At 35.1% G+C, this 17,241-nt stretch overlaps 1 protein-coding gene across 1 annotated transcript in view; it reads right to left on the bottom strand.

Annotated features, from left to right (window-relative positions):
- Window positions 1-17,241, bottom strand: part of ITGBL1 (integrin subunit beta like 1) — a 244,353-nt gene that overhangs the window by 134,741 nt on the left and 92,371 nt on the right. The window contains exons 3-4 of the mRNA XM_005586184.4: window positions 8,762-8,908; window positions 1,143-1,265 (exon numbers count right to left, since the gene is read on the bottom strand). Of these exons, the coding sequence (XP_005586241.3) occupies window positions 1,143-1,265; window positions 8,762-8,908 (270 nt within the window). The remainder of the gene's footprint in view (window positions 1-1,142; window positions 1,266-8,761; window positions 8,909-17,241) is intronic.

Raw genomic sequence — 17,241 nt, 5'->3', positions numbered from 1 at the left:
ATGACTCATAGGAATTGAAGCTACCAAAATGTAAACAAAGGAACAAGCTTGTCCTATGCTAGCCACACTTTCTCAGGGGTCTCTGGTTCCACCTGGCCCCATTGGGTCCTAATCCTTCTAGAAAAACAATACTTCTAAAACTACTATTTCTGCATGTGGGGCAGTATTCCTTCAGCTGGAATCCCATCAGATAGGAGTCAAATATAAGTTTAATCATAGCAGAGAAGAATTTACCTAAACCGAATGATTCTCTCTGCTTTCTACTTTCCTTTTCCTATGCCAGTCAAGGTTGCAAATGGAAACTCTGGGCACAGGCTTGCAGGTTGAGCAGAAGAGATGAAAACTACAAGTGGTGAGGAGAGACCCCTCTTGTGGAGCTCTGAGCTCTGAGGCACTGATGCAGTCGGGAGTGGTGAGGCGTCAGGAACACAGACACGAGCCCAAATTCTACTATCATTGGTGGACTGACCCTGGGTTCATTACCTAATTTATTCAAGTCCCAGGTTCCACATCTATCTATGAACATAAACATAATTCTTACCCTAGAGTGATGTTGTGAGAGAAAATATAATGAACGTAAAGCACTTATTGCAGAATTTGTCACTAGCAAACATGCAAGAACTGCTACAACAGAAAAATGAATTCAGTAATGGTGGTACATAGAAAAGGTCATTGGAAATGTTATCTAAGTGTGTAGGGACGTAGATGGAGAGGTAAACTCTAGGCTAATAACCCTATTGACCTTCAGTGTCCCCAGTAGGATGTGAGACGCATGTTTTAGCAAGGGAAAAACAAAGAAATGAAAATATACACTTAAGAGAGTAGGAGAAAGGAGAATAAAAGTGGCTAAGGTGAGCAGAGGAGATGGTATTCTACTAGGACTACTTCAGAGCTATGCAATTGGTCTGTTGCCATAATGACACAGCTCTCCTCAGGGGATAATTTGGCTTTGCATCTAAAAAGTACTAGTCTACTCTTAATGCCATAGTCTCACTCTCCTTATGTGAAATGTTTTCCAGATAAACATAGGTTTAAACTGAATTAGTACACCTAGAGCAGAAATTTATGTAGAGATAAAAGAACAATGTAATAGGTGAAAAAACAGGTACTTTTATTAATTTCTACAGAGCCAATATACATACCTCCACATATTTCTTCTGTTTCATCATCTATGCATTCTCTATCGTCACACTCACAAAATTTACCATACACAAGTCCACTTCCATCTGAATTATCACACTTACACCTGCCACAGTGACATGTACCTAAACCATGAAAACAAAAAAGACTATTTGTTACATGCATATAAAATTATAATTAATGGATTTTTATACCCGTTCTTTTAAGAGAGTAGATAATCCACATCGATTTAATATTTCAATTAGATATTTCTGTGGGCATGGTGAGGTAAAGTGCATGCTACTCTTTCTTGAGGTTACTGTAGCATGGCAATTACATTTTACATCACACAACTATTATTATTGACCTCTAATGGTTTAATGAATGTAAATTTGACCTCTTCAAGCGCAGAGCTACTTTACACATAGCCATCCAACCAATGCATGAAGGTCTTCTGATCACACCTGGGTCTGAAGGGAAATAAAGCAGGAAATTCTAAGCTTTGGGAGGGAAACAACCTTGCTTATCTTCCTCACCAGTATTTATTCAATGCTTTGCACAATGTTTGAACATACTATTTATGTAGTAAATATTTGCAGAAGTAATTTATTATCAAATGCATAAATAAAAATCATATGTGCCCTGATAATTTCCCCTCCTCAGCATTAACTTACACTGATACACATGTCCTTACAATAATGGAACCAGAGTGGATTTCCTTAGGCATGGATTGCTGGGACCTCACCACATTCTCAGGGGACCTCAGAATTAGAGAGGCATGGTAGTTATCTGGTGTACCACGAGCCACATACGCACCCAAGTCTGAAGATTCTACCACATCCCCCAAAAGTAATTTCACCAACATTAACATTGCACTCAAATAATATTGACAGGTAGAATGCCCACTTGAGAAATTCCCTTTTTAATGCATCTCTTTTGAGTTTTAATGCTTATCACAGCCATCAACATGTATCCACCGAGACTTGATCACTCACAAGAAACCACCCCGGACTCTGAAAATCCAACAGGGATCAAGTCAGCCATAACCCTCCTCTCAGAGTTTTATATGAGCAAAAACCAATGTGATAAAATAAATACAGAAGTGCAAAGTGTTGCAGAAGCACACAGCAAGGGGATTTAACTGAGACCAGGAGGTCAAAGTCAGAGTCCCTGAGGAAGTAGTTGAGAACTAAAAGCCAAGTGAAAATGCATAGTTAAGATAAGTGAGATGGCAAAGAGGCTCACTTCCAGCACGAGACAATAGCACAGGCTCTGCAATAAAAAAGGAGGTGAAGAGAAAACATCACATGGGATTGAGGTATACAGAACAGCGTGAAAAGTGGCATGAAATGAATAAAGCAACCCGAGGTGCAGTTCATGGAAGTCTTATAAGTCATGTTAAAGATTTCCAGCTTTAATCCAACAACAAATGGAAGACACAGAAGCAAGGGAGTCCTGTGATCACATATGAATTTTAACTAGATTACTCTGGTTGTCAGGTAACAAAAACTAAATGAAGCAATAGCATAAGAATGCATGAACTAAAATGAGGCAAAAGTGGACACAAAGAAATAGGTTAAAGGGCTGTTAGATTTATCTGAAGGAAAGAAGACAGTGGCTAGATACATGACGCGTTAAGTTTAGAAAGGACCAAATGCATTCGGAGATATTTTTAGGAGAAAGAGTAGAGGGCATTTGGTGACTGACTGTAAAGGGCAAAGGATGGTGAGGAACCAAAGATGCTGTTTATAATTTGGTTTGAATTACTAGATATTGGCAAATCCATATGTGATGTATTAGAAACAGCATGAACTTGTGAGTAAGGTAGAGCTGTAGCTGAATTCAGAGTTTTAATCTTCATGAGCTATGCATTTTTAAAGGCATTGCTTTCATTTCTAATTCCCAGATTCCATATCTGCAAATAATCTCTGCTTCATAGAACTGCTGCCAATACCAAGTAATGAATATGTACCCAGTCATGTTTCTAGAAGCACTGCTGAACCTAGTACATAGTAGGATTTGAGAAAATTCCAGGTTCTTCCTCTTCTCCCATTAAGATACACAGTATATTCGTCATACTTCAAAACATTTTCTCCAGAAAATATATTTACGGACGCTGACAATATCCTTGTTTTCATATCCTCTGTATGATTCTGTTACCCAGATCACTTGTAACTCACTATTACCTATAAAATTTTCTCTCATAGTTACATATAAATGGTGATTTTGCCAAATTTATTTTTCTACCTTGCAAATACTCATGTGAATTTTCCTGCTATTAAACTTCATTTTATTGCATTTTTCCCTAAAAGCTATCTCAATTCATAAAAGTAATTTGAAATCTAATGCTATAATTTATGCTATTGCTTCATCTAGTTTTTATTCTCTAATTATCACCCTCCTTTTTCATTTTCACATTTATTCATTCTGTCTCTCAACCACCCACATATCCAGCCATTAAGCTTTCTTGTTATCTATTATGCTATTGGCAAGGAACTAGGTGCTATAGAAAATAATGAGATGCTTAAAATTAAGTAAATCATAGACCAGGAAGAAAGAGATACCCTATTAATACATTTCGTATAGCATTTGCCACAAGTCTATTGCAAAAGTCTTTGTGTCATATGTTTTCTTGTTTTATAAATACAAATATAAACCTATATAAATATTATACATGTAACAATATATAAGATGGGTCTCTCATATGCAATATGAGAACAGGAAGTCACTTGGTTAGGGTTGTGTATGGGGAAGTTTTTCAGGAAAGATGGGAAGGAACAGCCTCTGTCTCCAAATTCTATGACTCCTCACTGAAGTCCCCCATAGGCAGCTTCCTCTCATCCACACGTCAGAACCATTCCTGGCTGATGTGGGAAGTTTACAACAGCTCAGAGACTTCCTGTCTCACCCATAAAACAGAATTCACAACTGAGCCTCCAAGACATGGCATATGGACACCCAGGCAAAAGCTCCAGACTCCTGTGCTCATGCTATGACACACAGCTTCTCTCTCGTGGTTGCCAGTTATTTCAGCTTCTAGGATTGGTCTTCTGCCTTACACTAGATTATTTTAGCCCCTATTTCTCATAGTGCCCAATAGAGCTGACTCTCTCTAGGATGACTGACCAGACGTGTACAGCAGCCCACACCCCTGTGCAGTGGTGCTGGGGCCTCACTCTGCTCTGCACACTAGACCTCTCTTCTAGTTTTCCCAGAAAGTAAGCCTCTGGAACACTTTGGTTCCCAGTTCTATCTCATCCTGCCCTTCAGTCTCATTCCCCAATCCATTTAACTCCTCTTCCCCTTCTGCTCCAAACTACTCGAGAAAACCACACCGTGATATGAAAGGGAAAGATTAATAGAGAGACTTCATAGGCTAATACGATTTGGGGGAAGTGGTCCTGAACTCGGATGGTGGAAGTGGGTATTAAAAGAAAGACAGGGAGAATGAGATTGCCAAAGTAAACATGAAAGGCTTAGATATTCAGACAAGAGTAAATGAGACAGAAAAGATTAAATGTAACACTGAATACAAATGTATCCTTTGGCCAATTGCATTTCTGGTAATTTGCCTTGAATATACACCTCCAAAAATATAAAAATATATGTACACTAGATCATTCTGTGCAGTATTATTTACAATCCAAAATACTGACAACTGTCTAAATGCTCAAGCATAAGAGCTCAATTGAATAAATTACATTGCGTACATAGAATCCAGTCTTATGTTTTTGAAAAAATAACCAGAAGGATTTCTATTAACTGATTTGGAGTGAATTCCAGGAGATTATATTGAGTGGTAAAAGCAGAGTGCAAAAGAACACATGGAAAGCACAACCATTGCACAGGAAAAAAAATGGGAAACAATAACACACAAATATTTCTATTTATCTTTACACAAAAAGAAATACATGCACAGAAAAGGAAGAAAGCGATAAAGTTGGTTATCTATAAGGTGAGGGTAAGCCAGGTGCAAGGTTTGAAGAAGAGAGTGATGATTCTCTGAGTACGCTTTTCTGCATAGCTTTGACTTTTAGAAGCAAGTTAGTGTACTATACATTATAAAATATATTAATACAGATGGGAAGGGATTATAAAACCTAAAGTTGAAAGTGATATGAAATAAATAAGCCAACTTGTATTTCAAACAAGTGCCGTAACCACGTGAAAAGAGAAGAAAATAAAATAAGTCTGAGTAACTTATAACACAGTATTCGATTACATACCCCAATCTTGGGCATGATTGAGGTACACTGAGTGGGGGGAAGTGGAGAGGGGTGGACTGCAAATCCTAATCTCTTCTGGTAGATTTTCTTGGTCTAGTGGTGTGTCTGCAGCACTTCTAGAAGTAACTAGAGATGTAGTATAGGATTGAGCAAATAAGTAAATATGTTGGAGGTATTGGGATACAGGGTTCTCCCTGTGAAAATGGGACATGCAAATATGGAATGGAGAAAACAAGAAGTAATCCTGTGAGGATGGACTAGAATTAGATGTATTGGTGTAAATTCATGATTTCTAAAATATGCATGTATGTGTACATGCATATCTTTGTGCAGGTATGCGTATATGTATTTGTGTGTATATGCACAGGCATATATTTACTAGTGTCAAGATAAATTAAAATGGAGACAAGGCCTAAAGAAGCCCTGAGCAGACTAAGCCATTGAGGCCCCATAAACAATCCTAACTTTGCCTGATACTCAAAAATAAGTGAAACTTACCTTAAGTTATATCTTGTAAATGTCTACATTAAAGAAGAACAGAACTTACGTTTAACCAGTCAGAAGCAACCAACAAACTTATAATTATATAACTAGGGACTTTCCAAAAGGATAGACTAAATAAGGCAACCATATAATGTTAGCCAATCAACTATTTTTCTTTGCTTTCTTTTTCTGTTCACCCTATAAAAGCCTCCCACTTGCATTCCCTCAATGAAGCTCCTGTACCACTTCTGATTTGGAGCTGCCTGATTCACGAATCATTGTTTGCTCAGATAAAATAAAAATTGTATTATGATTCAATCTACCTTTTTGACACAAGCCTGTTTGCAGAAAGGGCCAAGAAGCAAATACACTCCAGTGGAAATAAGCATTCCTAGTGCTCACAATTTTTATTCAAATACCATTTTCACTAAAAGGAATCAGGGCTATTTGGATAAGTGGCTGATTCCAAAGGTGTGGTGAAGCAGGTCCAATATGACCCTGGAATGTGTTATTATGCCAACAAGAATTGCAAAAACAAACCAAAAACAAAAAAAAAAGGGAGGCATGTCACAAAAACACAAAAGCTAGCCCGATGGGCTCTAATACCTAATCTGGAAAACTCTGTGCACCAGAATAATTTTGTACAAAATGAATAACAAATCACTGAAATAAGAATTGTGCTTCTAGACTGATAAGAAGTCACTAAGTAAATGAAATATCAAATAACTGGTAAATGAGAGAGGATTCCTGTTTGTGATAGAATGCTGAGTGCCAACTAGTCCATTCGGAGAGAATGTTACAGTTCTTAAATCATCATTTTCCAGTCATCATTGTCAATACTGTATCAGGTTATTGTCATCAGTGGATGATAAATCTAGGGTAATTTTAGTGAGGAATGTGATACATGTATGTTTTTAAAGTGTTTCCTCATAGAATGCACATTTGTGAAGAGGGTAAGTCAGAAATAACACAGTTGAGACACCAGCCAACACCTTGACCATCTCATCAAAACTGACATCACCACTATGAGCATATGGACATCATGTGCTTCCATATGAAACATTTGGAGAATATGAAACCATTTCTCCAATGTTTTACCTCAGAATGTGTATGATGAATCTAATCGTGGGAGACATAAGACAAATCCAAGATAAGTACACTTTTCTTTTAATAAAATGGGGACAACTTTCTTCACAAGTTTCAATGCTCCAAAGGTAAAGTCTGTGGAAATGGCCCAGCTTAAGGAAGACTAAAGAGAGATATAAACATAACATTTTCAATAGACTGAATCCTGCAAGGAGAGAAAAATGCTATAGAGGACACTATTGGGTCACTTGACTAAACCAGATTATGAATAAAGGTATTGCATCCATGCTTAAAAAATGAGAGAGTACAGATGTCCTAGAAATGCATTTATATTGTATTGAATATGTTTTATCATCCACTGAAACACTTCTGTATGTTTTCTCCTTTAAGATATGTTAATGTGGTGAATTACATGTTTAGATTCCTTAATATTAAACATCTTTAGAATCCTAGACTACTGCATTTGATTATAATGTTCTTTAAAAAATAAAACCCTAAATTTGATTTGCAAACAACAAATAAATAAATCCAAAAATAGATTTCAAACCCAAAACAGAATTCAGGTCTTGTTTCTGAAATAAATTTGAAAAGAATTTTTTCAAGATGAAAGACACTATGGTGTGTGTGTGTGTGTGTGTGTGTGTGTGTGTGTGTGTGTGTGTGTGTGTTTGGAGGGGTGGGTGTTATGAATTGGAAGTAGAGGAATCCTACTAAGAAGAAAGAAAGACTGAAGTGCTAGAGAAATATGATGAGAACATCATGAACACAGAAAGGGACCTAACTGCTAAGACCATTTGTCATGACCCCTGACGGATCCACTCACACCTCGCTTTGGATATGGTCCTGATTCCTATCAGCAAAACACCTTTACTGAGCTCAGTCTAAAACACACAATCTGTTGCAATCAGACTGTGGGGAGTTCTCAGCTCTAGTTAGAGGTGGGCCCTACCGACAATGTGAGCTTCGGGAGGAAAGGTACTCATTCGTGAAGTCAAATCCTCACCTTTAGCATTTAGAGCAATGGGTTGCACACTCGATCTATATTAAAATCACCCAGAGAGCTTTAAAAAAACCACCAAAGTCAAGGCCAGACACCAAAGCACTTGAAACAGAACCTCTGCTGTACTACACGAGAACTGACGGTTTATTCCTTTCCCCTTGGGATGCTGATGTTCAACCATGGTTGAGAAAAACTGATTTTGAGGTTTCACCTGCCCAAATGTAAAAATAGTATTTAATTTAGGTAACACTCACTAAATACCATTGAAACCTAAACTGCAACTCTTTTATATGATTTTGCTAATCAATTTTAATAGCATCTCTATAATTTTGTAAAAAGTATTTTTGAATAACTTCTATAAAACAAAAAATATTTTGATCAAACAAAAAATCTTTCTGAGACTATATCCTTCAAGGAGTTTATAACCAGTATATCTGAAATTTCTATCAGACTTAAAGTATTTGGTTCCATTTTGTGAAGGTAAAAATTCAAAGCACCCTTGATCTGTAACAGAAAATAATTAAGTCGGTTTATATAAATCCCTTTTAACAGATGTAATCCGGTATTCAATATCATGGCTCACAATTTACGTAAAATGTTGTTGGGATGTTGTTTCCAGTGAATATCCTGCTAGAAGGAGGCATTTGGAACAGCTGGAAAGTATCAGACTTGCCTGTCTCAGCAAGATGGCATTTTTTTCTATTGATTTATCTGAATTTCACTTCTAAAAAACACACTCAAAAGCAGACTCACTCAGAGATTCGACATTTCTCCATGCCCACATATTTCCATTAAAAACAAAATTTGATTATTTCACTTAAGCATTTTCACAGGGTATACTTCTTACCTGCATTAGAGCAGATGACGTCTTGTGAATTCTTGCACATTTGGTTACTTTTCTTCTTTGTCAAGTCACAGTGAGTTGGGTACTGGCAAGCATCCCCATACCATCCCTGGTCACACTTGCACTTGCCACAGTCACACTTACCATGGCCTGAGGATTGAACAACATCTAGTCAGACTCAAATTGTTTTCCAAAGATAACCATTACTATAACACATACTCTTAACAGTGACATTGATTTGGGACTGAGCTGTAATAAATTGAAACTCATGTATATCACAGTGGCTGAGGGGTAACGCTATTATATAAAATGCAATGGAATGTGAAAATTTTATTTCAATAATCAACTGATAAATGATTGTGAAAACATTAATTTATGAAGACATTAGGATAATACATTAAAAAGCGTAATAAATCACATGGTCAGAAAATTCAGCACTGAAAAAACATTCTATCCAGCATCTCAGTACTTAAGAGACAAAAGTCCAATGAAAAAATACTTCTACTTAACTGTATTTTACATAACACACTAAACCACAAACCTTGAATGAAGATTCTTACATGAAACTCTACTAAACACTGGCCTTACAGTTACTCGAATTAAGCATGTAATGAAATTTATGGATATATTATATACCAACTTCAGTAATATGGTCATAAAATATGTATATATTTTGTTTCATATTCATCCACCTCCACAGAAATGTCTCAATCTTCAATGTTCTCAATAGTCATTTTGCTTTAATGAATGTTGTTTTCATTGTTGTGATCAGTAACGTTATTAAGTCCTGCTTGATGAAGCCTACTAGTTTTTATTTATTGCACATTAGTCTGACAGAAGTACAAAACATGTGCAGTACTTAGTCCTTGTCCTCAAAGAACTTATAAACTTCAAAGTCAAGGCTAATATACAAAGAAGCTGATGTGATTTCAGCCAGAAGTGATTGTCACCTCGAGTTAAGTTGAGCGATATAGTCTATGACCTATAGACATAATAGTAGAGACTTTCTGGACTTCCTTGATGGTTAACTGGCCCTTGAAAGTTGAACAGATTTTGAATGAGTTACAGGAAGAGTGTACATACATTACTCAAGACAATACTACTATGTCTAAATGTCTAAGATTCACAGGCCACATGAAGTCATTGATCCGATTCAACGTGGTAGCTGAAATCCAAGGGATAAGGTCCAGATGGTTGGTCAGTATGAATGGCTTGGAAGCTGCCCATCTGGGCATGTTCGGCAGAGTCTGAATCTGTGATTGGCTGTGATTTTAAAACTGCTCTTTATGTGGCCCAGTCCATGTAAATGTTCCTATTTCTGTTGCATTTATAAAATTAATTATTCTATTGTATAAACAAAACCTTGCAAGTATCTTAATTGAAATTCATTCTATTCGGCACACATTACTTCGCCAAATTGATTGCATCATTTTGCATTCCTACCTGGCCTTACAAGATATTGTCAATCTTGGCCAACTTGGTATCATTTATAAGCAAAAGTGATCTCTCCTGTCAACCACCTAGACTATTTATAAAAGCATTAAGCCAAATTCCTGCAGTGGCTAAGGCTCTTTGATAAATCAACTATCTTGGAAACTGTGCTGACTCTTTAATCACATTAGTGTATTAGGTTGAACCATATGGAATTGCCACTTTCATAAATTGAATATCAGCTGTTTCTTAAGGTTCCACACCAATAAACAGTCTTCATATAAACATTAAAGAAAATAGAAATGATTTAGAAGATAAAGCATTATGGTAGCAATAATTTGGTGAATCAAGAATGAAAGACTACTTAATGTGATTTTTAAAATTTTATATTGAATAGGACATCTTAGATCCTAAAGTATATACAATAGAGATGGGAAGTAATTTGCAGGTCAAAGGTAACATCTTTTTAAAGGTTAGAAGGTTAAAAATAGAAAGATGGGGGAAAATAAACAAAATGTATACAAGATAGGGAGAGATGCATCCCTTCCAAACTGACCCAATGAAGCATCAATAGAAGAAATATTCTAAGTAGCTTATCCCCTGAAGAGAGTTCATGAAGGCTCAGTTTCATGAAACTCTCTTCACAGAAGATTCTAGAGTAAAATAAACACGGAACAGACTCTGCTATCTTCTGTTTTAATGTGTCATGATATACATCAGCACACTAATGAGCCTCATATGTCCTATCATGAAAAATATTTTTAATTTTTTTTAGCTTAGAATTTGCAAAACTTTGGCTAGGAGGCCCCATTTTCTCATAACCCATATCAGCATCTTAGGCACATGCTTAAACTAACACTGTGTCAGACACTGTAATGTGTTTTCAGCTTCTTCCTTAGCATCTGTTTGGAGGCAAAGATGACAGCTAATGTCAGACAGGGCCATCTGCCTTTACATTCTTTCTAAACCTTATGCCCAGTAAGGGTTCCATGATTCATTTTCTTCCATTTAGGAAAACTCATTGAATAGGAATTGATTTCTGACTGTCAAGAATTATCAAATAGCCTGTGTAACCTTGTTTAAAGATAAATATATCTTTAAAAAATAGTATTCAGACTATCTTTTACAATGTTTTCTAAGGTTAGTAAGAGCTTTAGCAGACCTCAGGGGATTAGGTTGCTATATTATTGTGGCAAGGTAATCTATGTTACAGTGTTAATAATATGGCTTCAAAAAACACCTCATTTTTCAAAATAATTTATTTGTTATGTGTTAGTTTCCTGAATCTTCCATAACAAAGCACCACAAACTCGGTGGCTTAAAAAAACAGAAATTTATTCTCTCACAGTGATGAAGGCTAGAACCTGAAATCAGGTTGGTTAGTTCTGGAGGACCTGAGGGAGAAATTGTTTCATGCTTCTCTCCCGGTTGCTGGTGGTTGCAGGTAATCTTGGGCATTACCTGGCTTATGGCAGTGTAACTCTGCCCTGATGATACTGCATATCCTTTCATATGCTTATTTGCAATACATCTATCTTCTTTTACCCATTTTTGTATTGAAATTTCAGAGTCTTTTTTTTTTTTTTTTTTTTTTTTTTTTTTTTTTTTTTTTTTGAGACGGAGTCTCGCTCTGTCACCCAGGCTGGAGTGCAGTGGCCGGATCTCAGCTCACTGCAAGCTCCGCCTCCCGGGTTCACGCCATTCTCCTGCCTCAGCCTCCCAAGTAGCTGGGAATATAGGCGCCCGCCACCTCGCCCGGCTAGATTTTTGTATTTTTTTAGTAGAGACGGGGTTTCACCGTGTTAGCCAGGATGGTCTCAATCTCCTGACCTCGTGATCCGCCCGTCTCGGCCTCCCAAAGTGCTGGGATTACAGGCGTGAGCCACCGCGCCCGGCAGAGTCATTTTTATATATGAATATATAACATATATAATTATATATACATATGTACACATACACATACAAATATACCTATATTTCTACATATATGTTTATAAATTTATATATACATGTATATGTATGTTTATCCTGGATGCAAGTTCATTGTCATATATATGTATATATAAAAACAATATATGTATATCAACATATATATGTGCACATATATATATCCAGGATACATATGTATATACACACATAAACTGTTATATATACATTTATGTATGGATATATATGTATACACAATTTGTATACATATACATATATATATATGTATGTATATCCTGGATAGAAGTTCATTATCACAAATGTAATTTGCAAATATTCTCTCCCAATTTGTGATTTGCCTTTTGTTCTATTAACAGTATCTTTTGAAGAGTAAAAGGTTTTGATCTTAATCCAATTTATCAAGTTTTTTCTTTAATAGTTGTTTTGTGGTATCTACCAGAAAAACCTTTGCCTAACTCCAGGCTTATTCTTCTGCTACAACCACAGTCTTGATTACTGTAATTTATAGTAAATATGGAAATCAAGTATTCTGAGAACTCCAACTCTGTTCTTTTTAAAACTTATTTTGGCTTTTGTAGTTCCTTTGATTTTCTATATAAATTCTAGAATCAGTATGTTGACATCAGCAAAAAGGCTTGCACAGATTTTGATAGGGATTGCATTGAATCTATAGATAAAAGTAGAGAGAATTGCCAATCTTAACAATATTTAGTCTGTGAATACAGTGAAATACATTGGTTGAGTTTTTAATGTTGTATCAGACTTGTATCTTGAGACATACCTCATTTGGTTGTTAAGTATTATATTTTTATGTATTTATATATTGGATTCCATTTACTAATATTCTATTAAAGATTTGGTGGTCTATGTTTATAAATCACACTGGCAAGTAGTTTTGTTTGTTGTAAGGTCTTTGTTTACTTTTAGGATAAGGAAAATGTTGCCCTAATGAAGTGATTTGAAATGTATTCTCTAATCTTCTAGTTTTTGGAAGAGGGAGTATAGAATTAGCATTATTTTATCCTTAAGAGTTTGGTAGAATTTGCTAGTAAAATCATAGGAGCCTAGAATATTCCTTTTTACAAATGTTTAACTATGATTCACTTTGCTTGACCAATATTGGGCTATTCAAGTTATCTATTTCTTTTTAATTGATTTTGGCAGATTGTGTCTTTCAAGAACTTGGCCCATTGCATTTAAGTTCCTGAACTTAACAGGCATAGACCTGCTGATATCATAAGCTTACTATCTTTTTAACATGCATAGTGTTGGACATTATGTATGCTATTTCATGCTGATGCTGGTAGTATTTGTATGTCTTATATGTTTCTTGATCAGTCTGCTTAAAAATAAATCAATTTTATTGTTATTTTCAAATAATCAGCTTTTGGTTTTGTTGACTTTATTGTTTTTCTCTTTTCAGTTTCACTAATTTTTTCTCTAATCTTTATTATTTTTCTTACTTCTCCTGTATTTGGATTTAATTAGGTCTTTTTTCTATTTTCTAGGGTAGAAGTATAAATTAATTTTAAACACTTATTCTGTTCTAACATAAACATTAAATTCTGTAAGTTTTTCTGTAAGTACTATGTTAGCTGCAATCCACAAACTTTTGATATGTTATATTTTTATTTTCATTCAGTTAAATATTTTTATTTATAAATTATTTTATTTTCATTCATTAAAATATTTTTAATATCCCTTGAGATTTCCTATTGACCTACGGGTTATGTAGCAGTGTGTTGTTTAAATTTTTTTCAGATCTATTTCTGTAATTTCTAGTTTAATCACATTATTATACGATCATACAGTTTCTTTTAAATTTCTGAAGGCTTCTATTATGACACAGAAGATGATCTATCTTGTTCAATTTTCCTTATGCATTTTAAAATAATGTATCTTCTGTTGTTCTATAAATGTCAATTTGGTCAAGCTGGTAATAGTTTTGTTCAGGTTTTCTATATCCTAATTTTCTATCTACTTGTTCTGTCGACTATGATAAAGGAGCATTGACATCGACTACAATTGTGGATTTCTTCCCCTTTCAGTCTGTCATTTTAAAAATTTATGTATTTTGAAATGCTTTATGTGCCTATATATTTAGCATTTTTAAATTTAGGATATAATTACTTTTTCATTGTGTAATATCTGTCTTTATCCTTGATATTATTTCTTGTCCTAAAGCCTACTTTGTCTAATATCAGTAAAGTTGATCCAGTTTTCATCTGATGGGTGTTTGCATAGAATACCTTTCCCATTCATTTATATTTAACCTGTCAATGTCTTATCTTTAAAGTGGTTTCTTATAGATTAGTCATGCCTCAGTTTTTATACAATCTGACAATCTCTACCTTCTAACTGGTTAATTTAAAGAGGTCACATTTAACATGATCTTTTACATTGCTGGATATAAATCTACCAACTTTCTAAGCAATTTTCATTAGCTTTATCAGTTCTTGTTTTTGCCTCTTTTTTCTGCTTTCTGTTTTGTTTATTGAGCATTGTTTTTTATTCTATTTCCTTTACTATTTGTATACTTTGATTTTTAGTGGTTGTCCTATTGTATACATTACATATCTTTAATCAACCAGAGTTTACATTCAAACAATATTGTACCACTTTACATGGAATTTAAGGAATTTAAAACATTAAATTCCAAGCTCTTTCCTCTCATTCTTTGTGCCATTTTACTTATGCATAAACACACACACGTTTCCTATAGACACACAATCTACTGCCATTAATTTTGTTTTAAACAGTCACTTTTAGAGCAACTAAAAATAAAACTATAATGTTATTATACTTTAATTTATTCCATTTCCATTGCTCTTCATTTCTTTGTGTAGATTCAAATTTGTCAAGTATCGCATTCCTTTTGTCTAAAGAACTTCCTTTACATTTATTTAGGGTAGGTCTGCTGTAATGAATAGTCTCATAAAAATCCTTAATTGTTTTCATGTTTGGAATATACTTTTTGCTGGATATAGAATTCAATGCTAACATCTATCTCTTTCAGGCCTTCAAATACATCACTTCATTTTCCCCAAGCTTGCATGGTTTCTGACAAGAAGTCCCCTGTCACTACTATCTTTGTTCCTCTGCATATGTTTCTTTTTCTGTAACTGCCTGTAAGAGTTTGTTTTTGTGTTTGGTAATTTGAAAATGATAAGTCCACCTCTTTGTTTTTGTGTGATACGTATTCTTCGTTATTTTTCTATGTCGAGCTTTCATTTATGTATGTTCCTGTTTCCTTCCCATAGCTGCAATGGATACTCACAAGTGCTCTAAGAGGAAGAAGATTTATTACCCTTCCCCCAACAGTAAAAGATTTTGTTTTATAGGGGAAATAGGTACCAAGTGTCTGGATAGTTTCATGACCATCCTGGAGGAGTTGCTCCTCTCTTCCTTGAGTTCCCCACTTCCTGGATCTGTTTTCAAAAGCATCCTCCAGTCCTTTCTGTGAGAGCTCAATGGGATTTATAGATACAAATCTGAAGAGGATGTGGACTCTCTCAAATTCTGCAGCACCCCGGGGCTTCATGCTCATTCACAAGGGCACGTTTGGCCGCTAACAACTTTTCCACCACCCTTCTCAGCGCCTAATTGTGTCTACCCAGCTAAGCCCGAGCTCATTTCTCTCTCTCCCTTCATCTGCTTATCTATCTCCAGATTTTGGGCCAGTTGCTTTTCCTGTGACTTCAGATCTTGGATGAATTCACAAACACATGGGGATTTTTAATTGTCCCACTTTTCTTCAATGTAAGAATGGGAATCACACTTTGTAACTTTCTACATCCCTAAGTGGAAACCAGAATCTTACAGCCACTTTGCAAATAAGTTCATTAAGGATAAAGAATAACTAGAGCTCACATCCCCAACACCTGTGATGCTACACAGCCCTGCATTCACATGTATATTGGAAATAATCAATTATAGCTCAGAGATTGTAAATACAAAAAAAGAGATAACTTGAGTTACTTGTATTTGTCTTTTTAACCACTTGGAATGTTTATTTGTTTTTACATTTTAAAACAGCATACAGAGGGATGTAATGTGTAACTTTTGATGTAGGTGTAAATTTTTGTTCATGTATAAATTATTTAACTTAATTTTATAATATCTTTTAAAAGTAAATGTATTATTCTATACACATTATTATGTGTTTTAAGACTAAAAACAACTTTTAAAAATTTGATTGTTAATTATCTTTTCACGATTACTACTGGCAACAATTTTATCACATAGAGAAGGACAGACATTAAAAATTTATTCTCTCTGTGCATCAAATAAGCTAGGTGTACCACTGCTATAGCCTCATGATAACCTTGAAATAGAGATATTTTAATTTGAACACTTAGTTGACTCTGCCAGCTAAAATCCATTTGCTTTGTTCAAATATGTAAATTCCCAAAACCTGTTTTGTGTCCTATTTTCCAGGGTATTCAAATATGCTCAGTTTATAATAGATAAACTCAATTTTTCTCTAGTCATTTTTGAGCCACCATAGATTCCTAAGCCTTCTCTAGTAATAAGAAACAAAGAAACTATGTCACATTCTAAGAAAAAATTGTGAAATAATTATTTATCTGATATTACAATTATTTCGTGATTTGAGACAGAAACTACACCATTTTTAAGACAGGGCACCAGTCCCTGGCTTGCTTCTCAAGCTGAGGAAAAAAAAAAAAAGTTCCTTAGATATTTCTGCTTTTCATTCCTGAGAACACTTTCATGTGGACAATGTAAGAATACAGAAGATTCCACTGCCTCGAAATTAAAAGGTCTCTACTCTTGTCCTGCCTGGACACTAACTAGTTATATAATCTTGACAGGAAAATAAAAAAGAAGAGAAGAAAGGGAAACTAATAATTATTGGCTTCCAGTACTATGATGAGTACTTTATGCAAGCTAGTCTGATTTTCATAATGAGCCAATAAGATGGGCTTTGTTTTTCCATTCTACAAGTGAGAAGACTGAGCAGAGTTTAAGTGTTTGGTTTGGCTCAAGGTCATATAGCTGGTAAACTGAAAAGCTACATTTTTCCCATGACAGCCAACATTATCTGTTTAGTTCTGGAATTTAGCAATGGACTTGAAAGGACTCTT

This window comes from Macaca fascicularis, chromosome 17 (assembly GCF_037993035.2).
Source record: "Macaca fascicularis isolate 582-1 chromosome 17, T2T-MFA8v1.1".
Taxonomy (NCBI): domain Eukaryota; kingdom Metazoa; phylum Chordata; class Mammalia; order Primates; family Cercopithecidae; genus Macaca; species Macaca fascicularis.
This window is presented reverse-complemented; position numbering and strand designations above follow the sequence as displayed.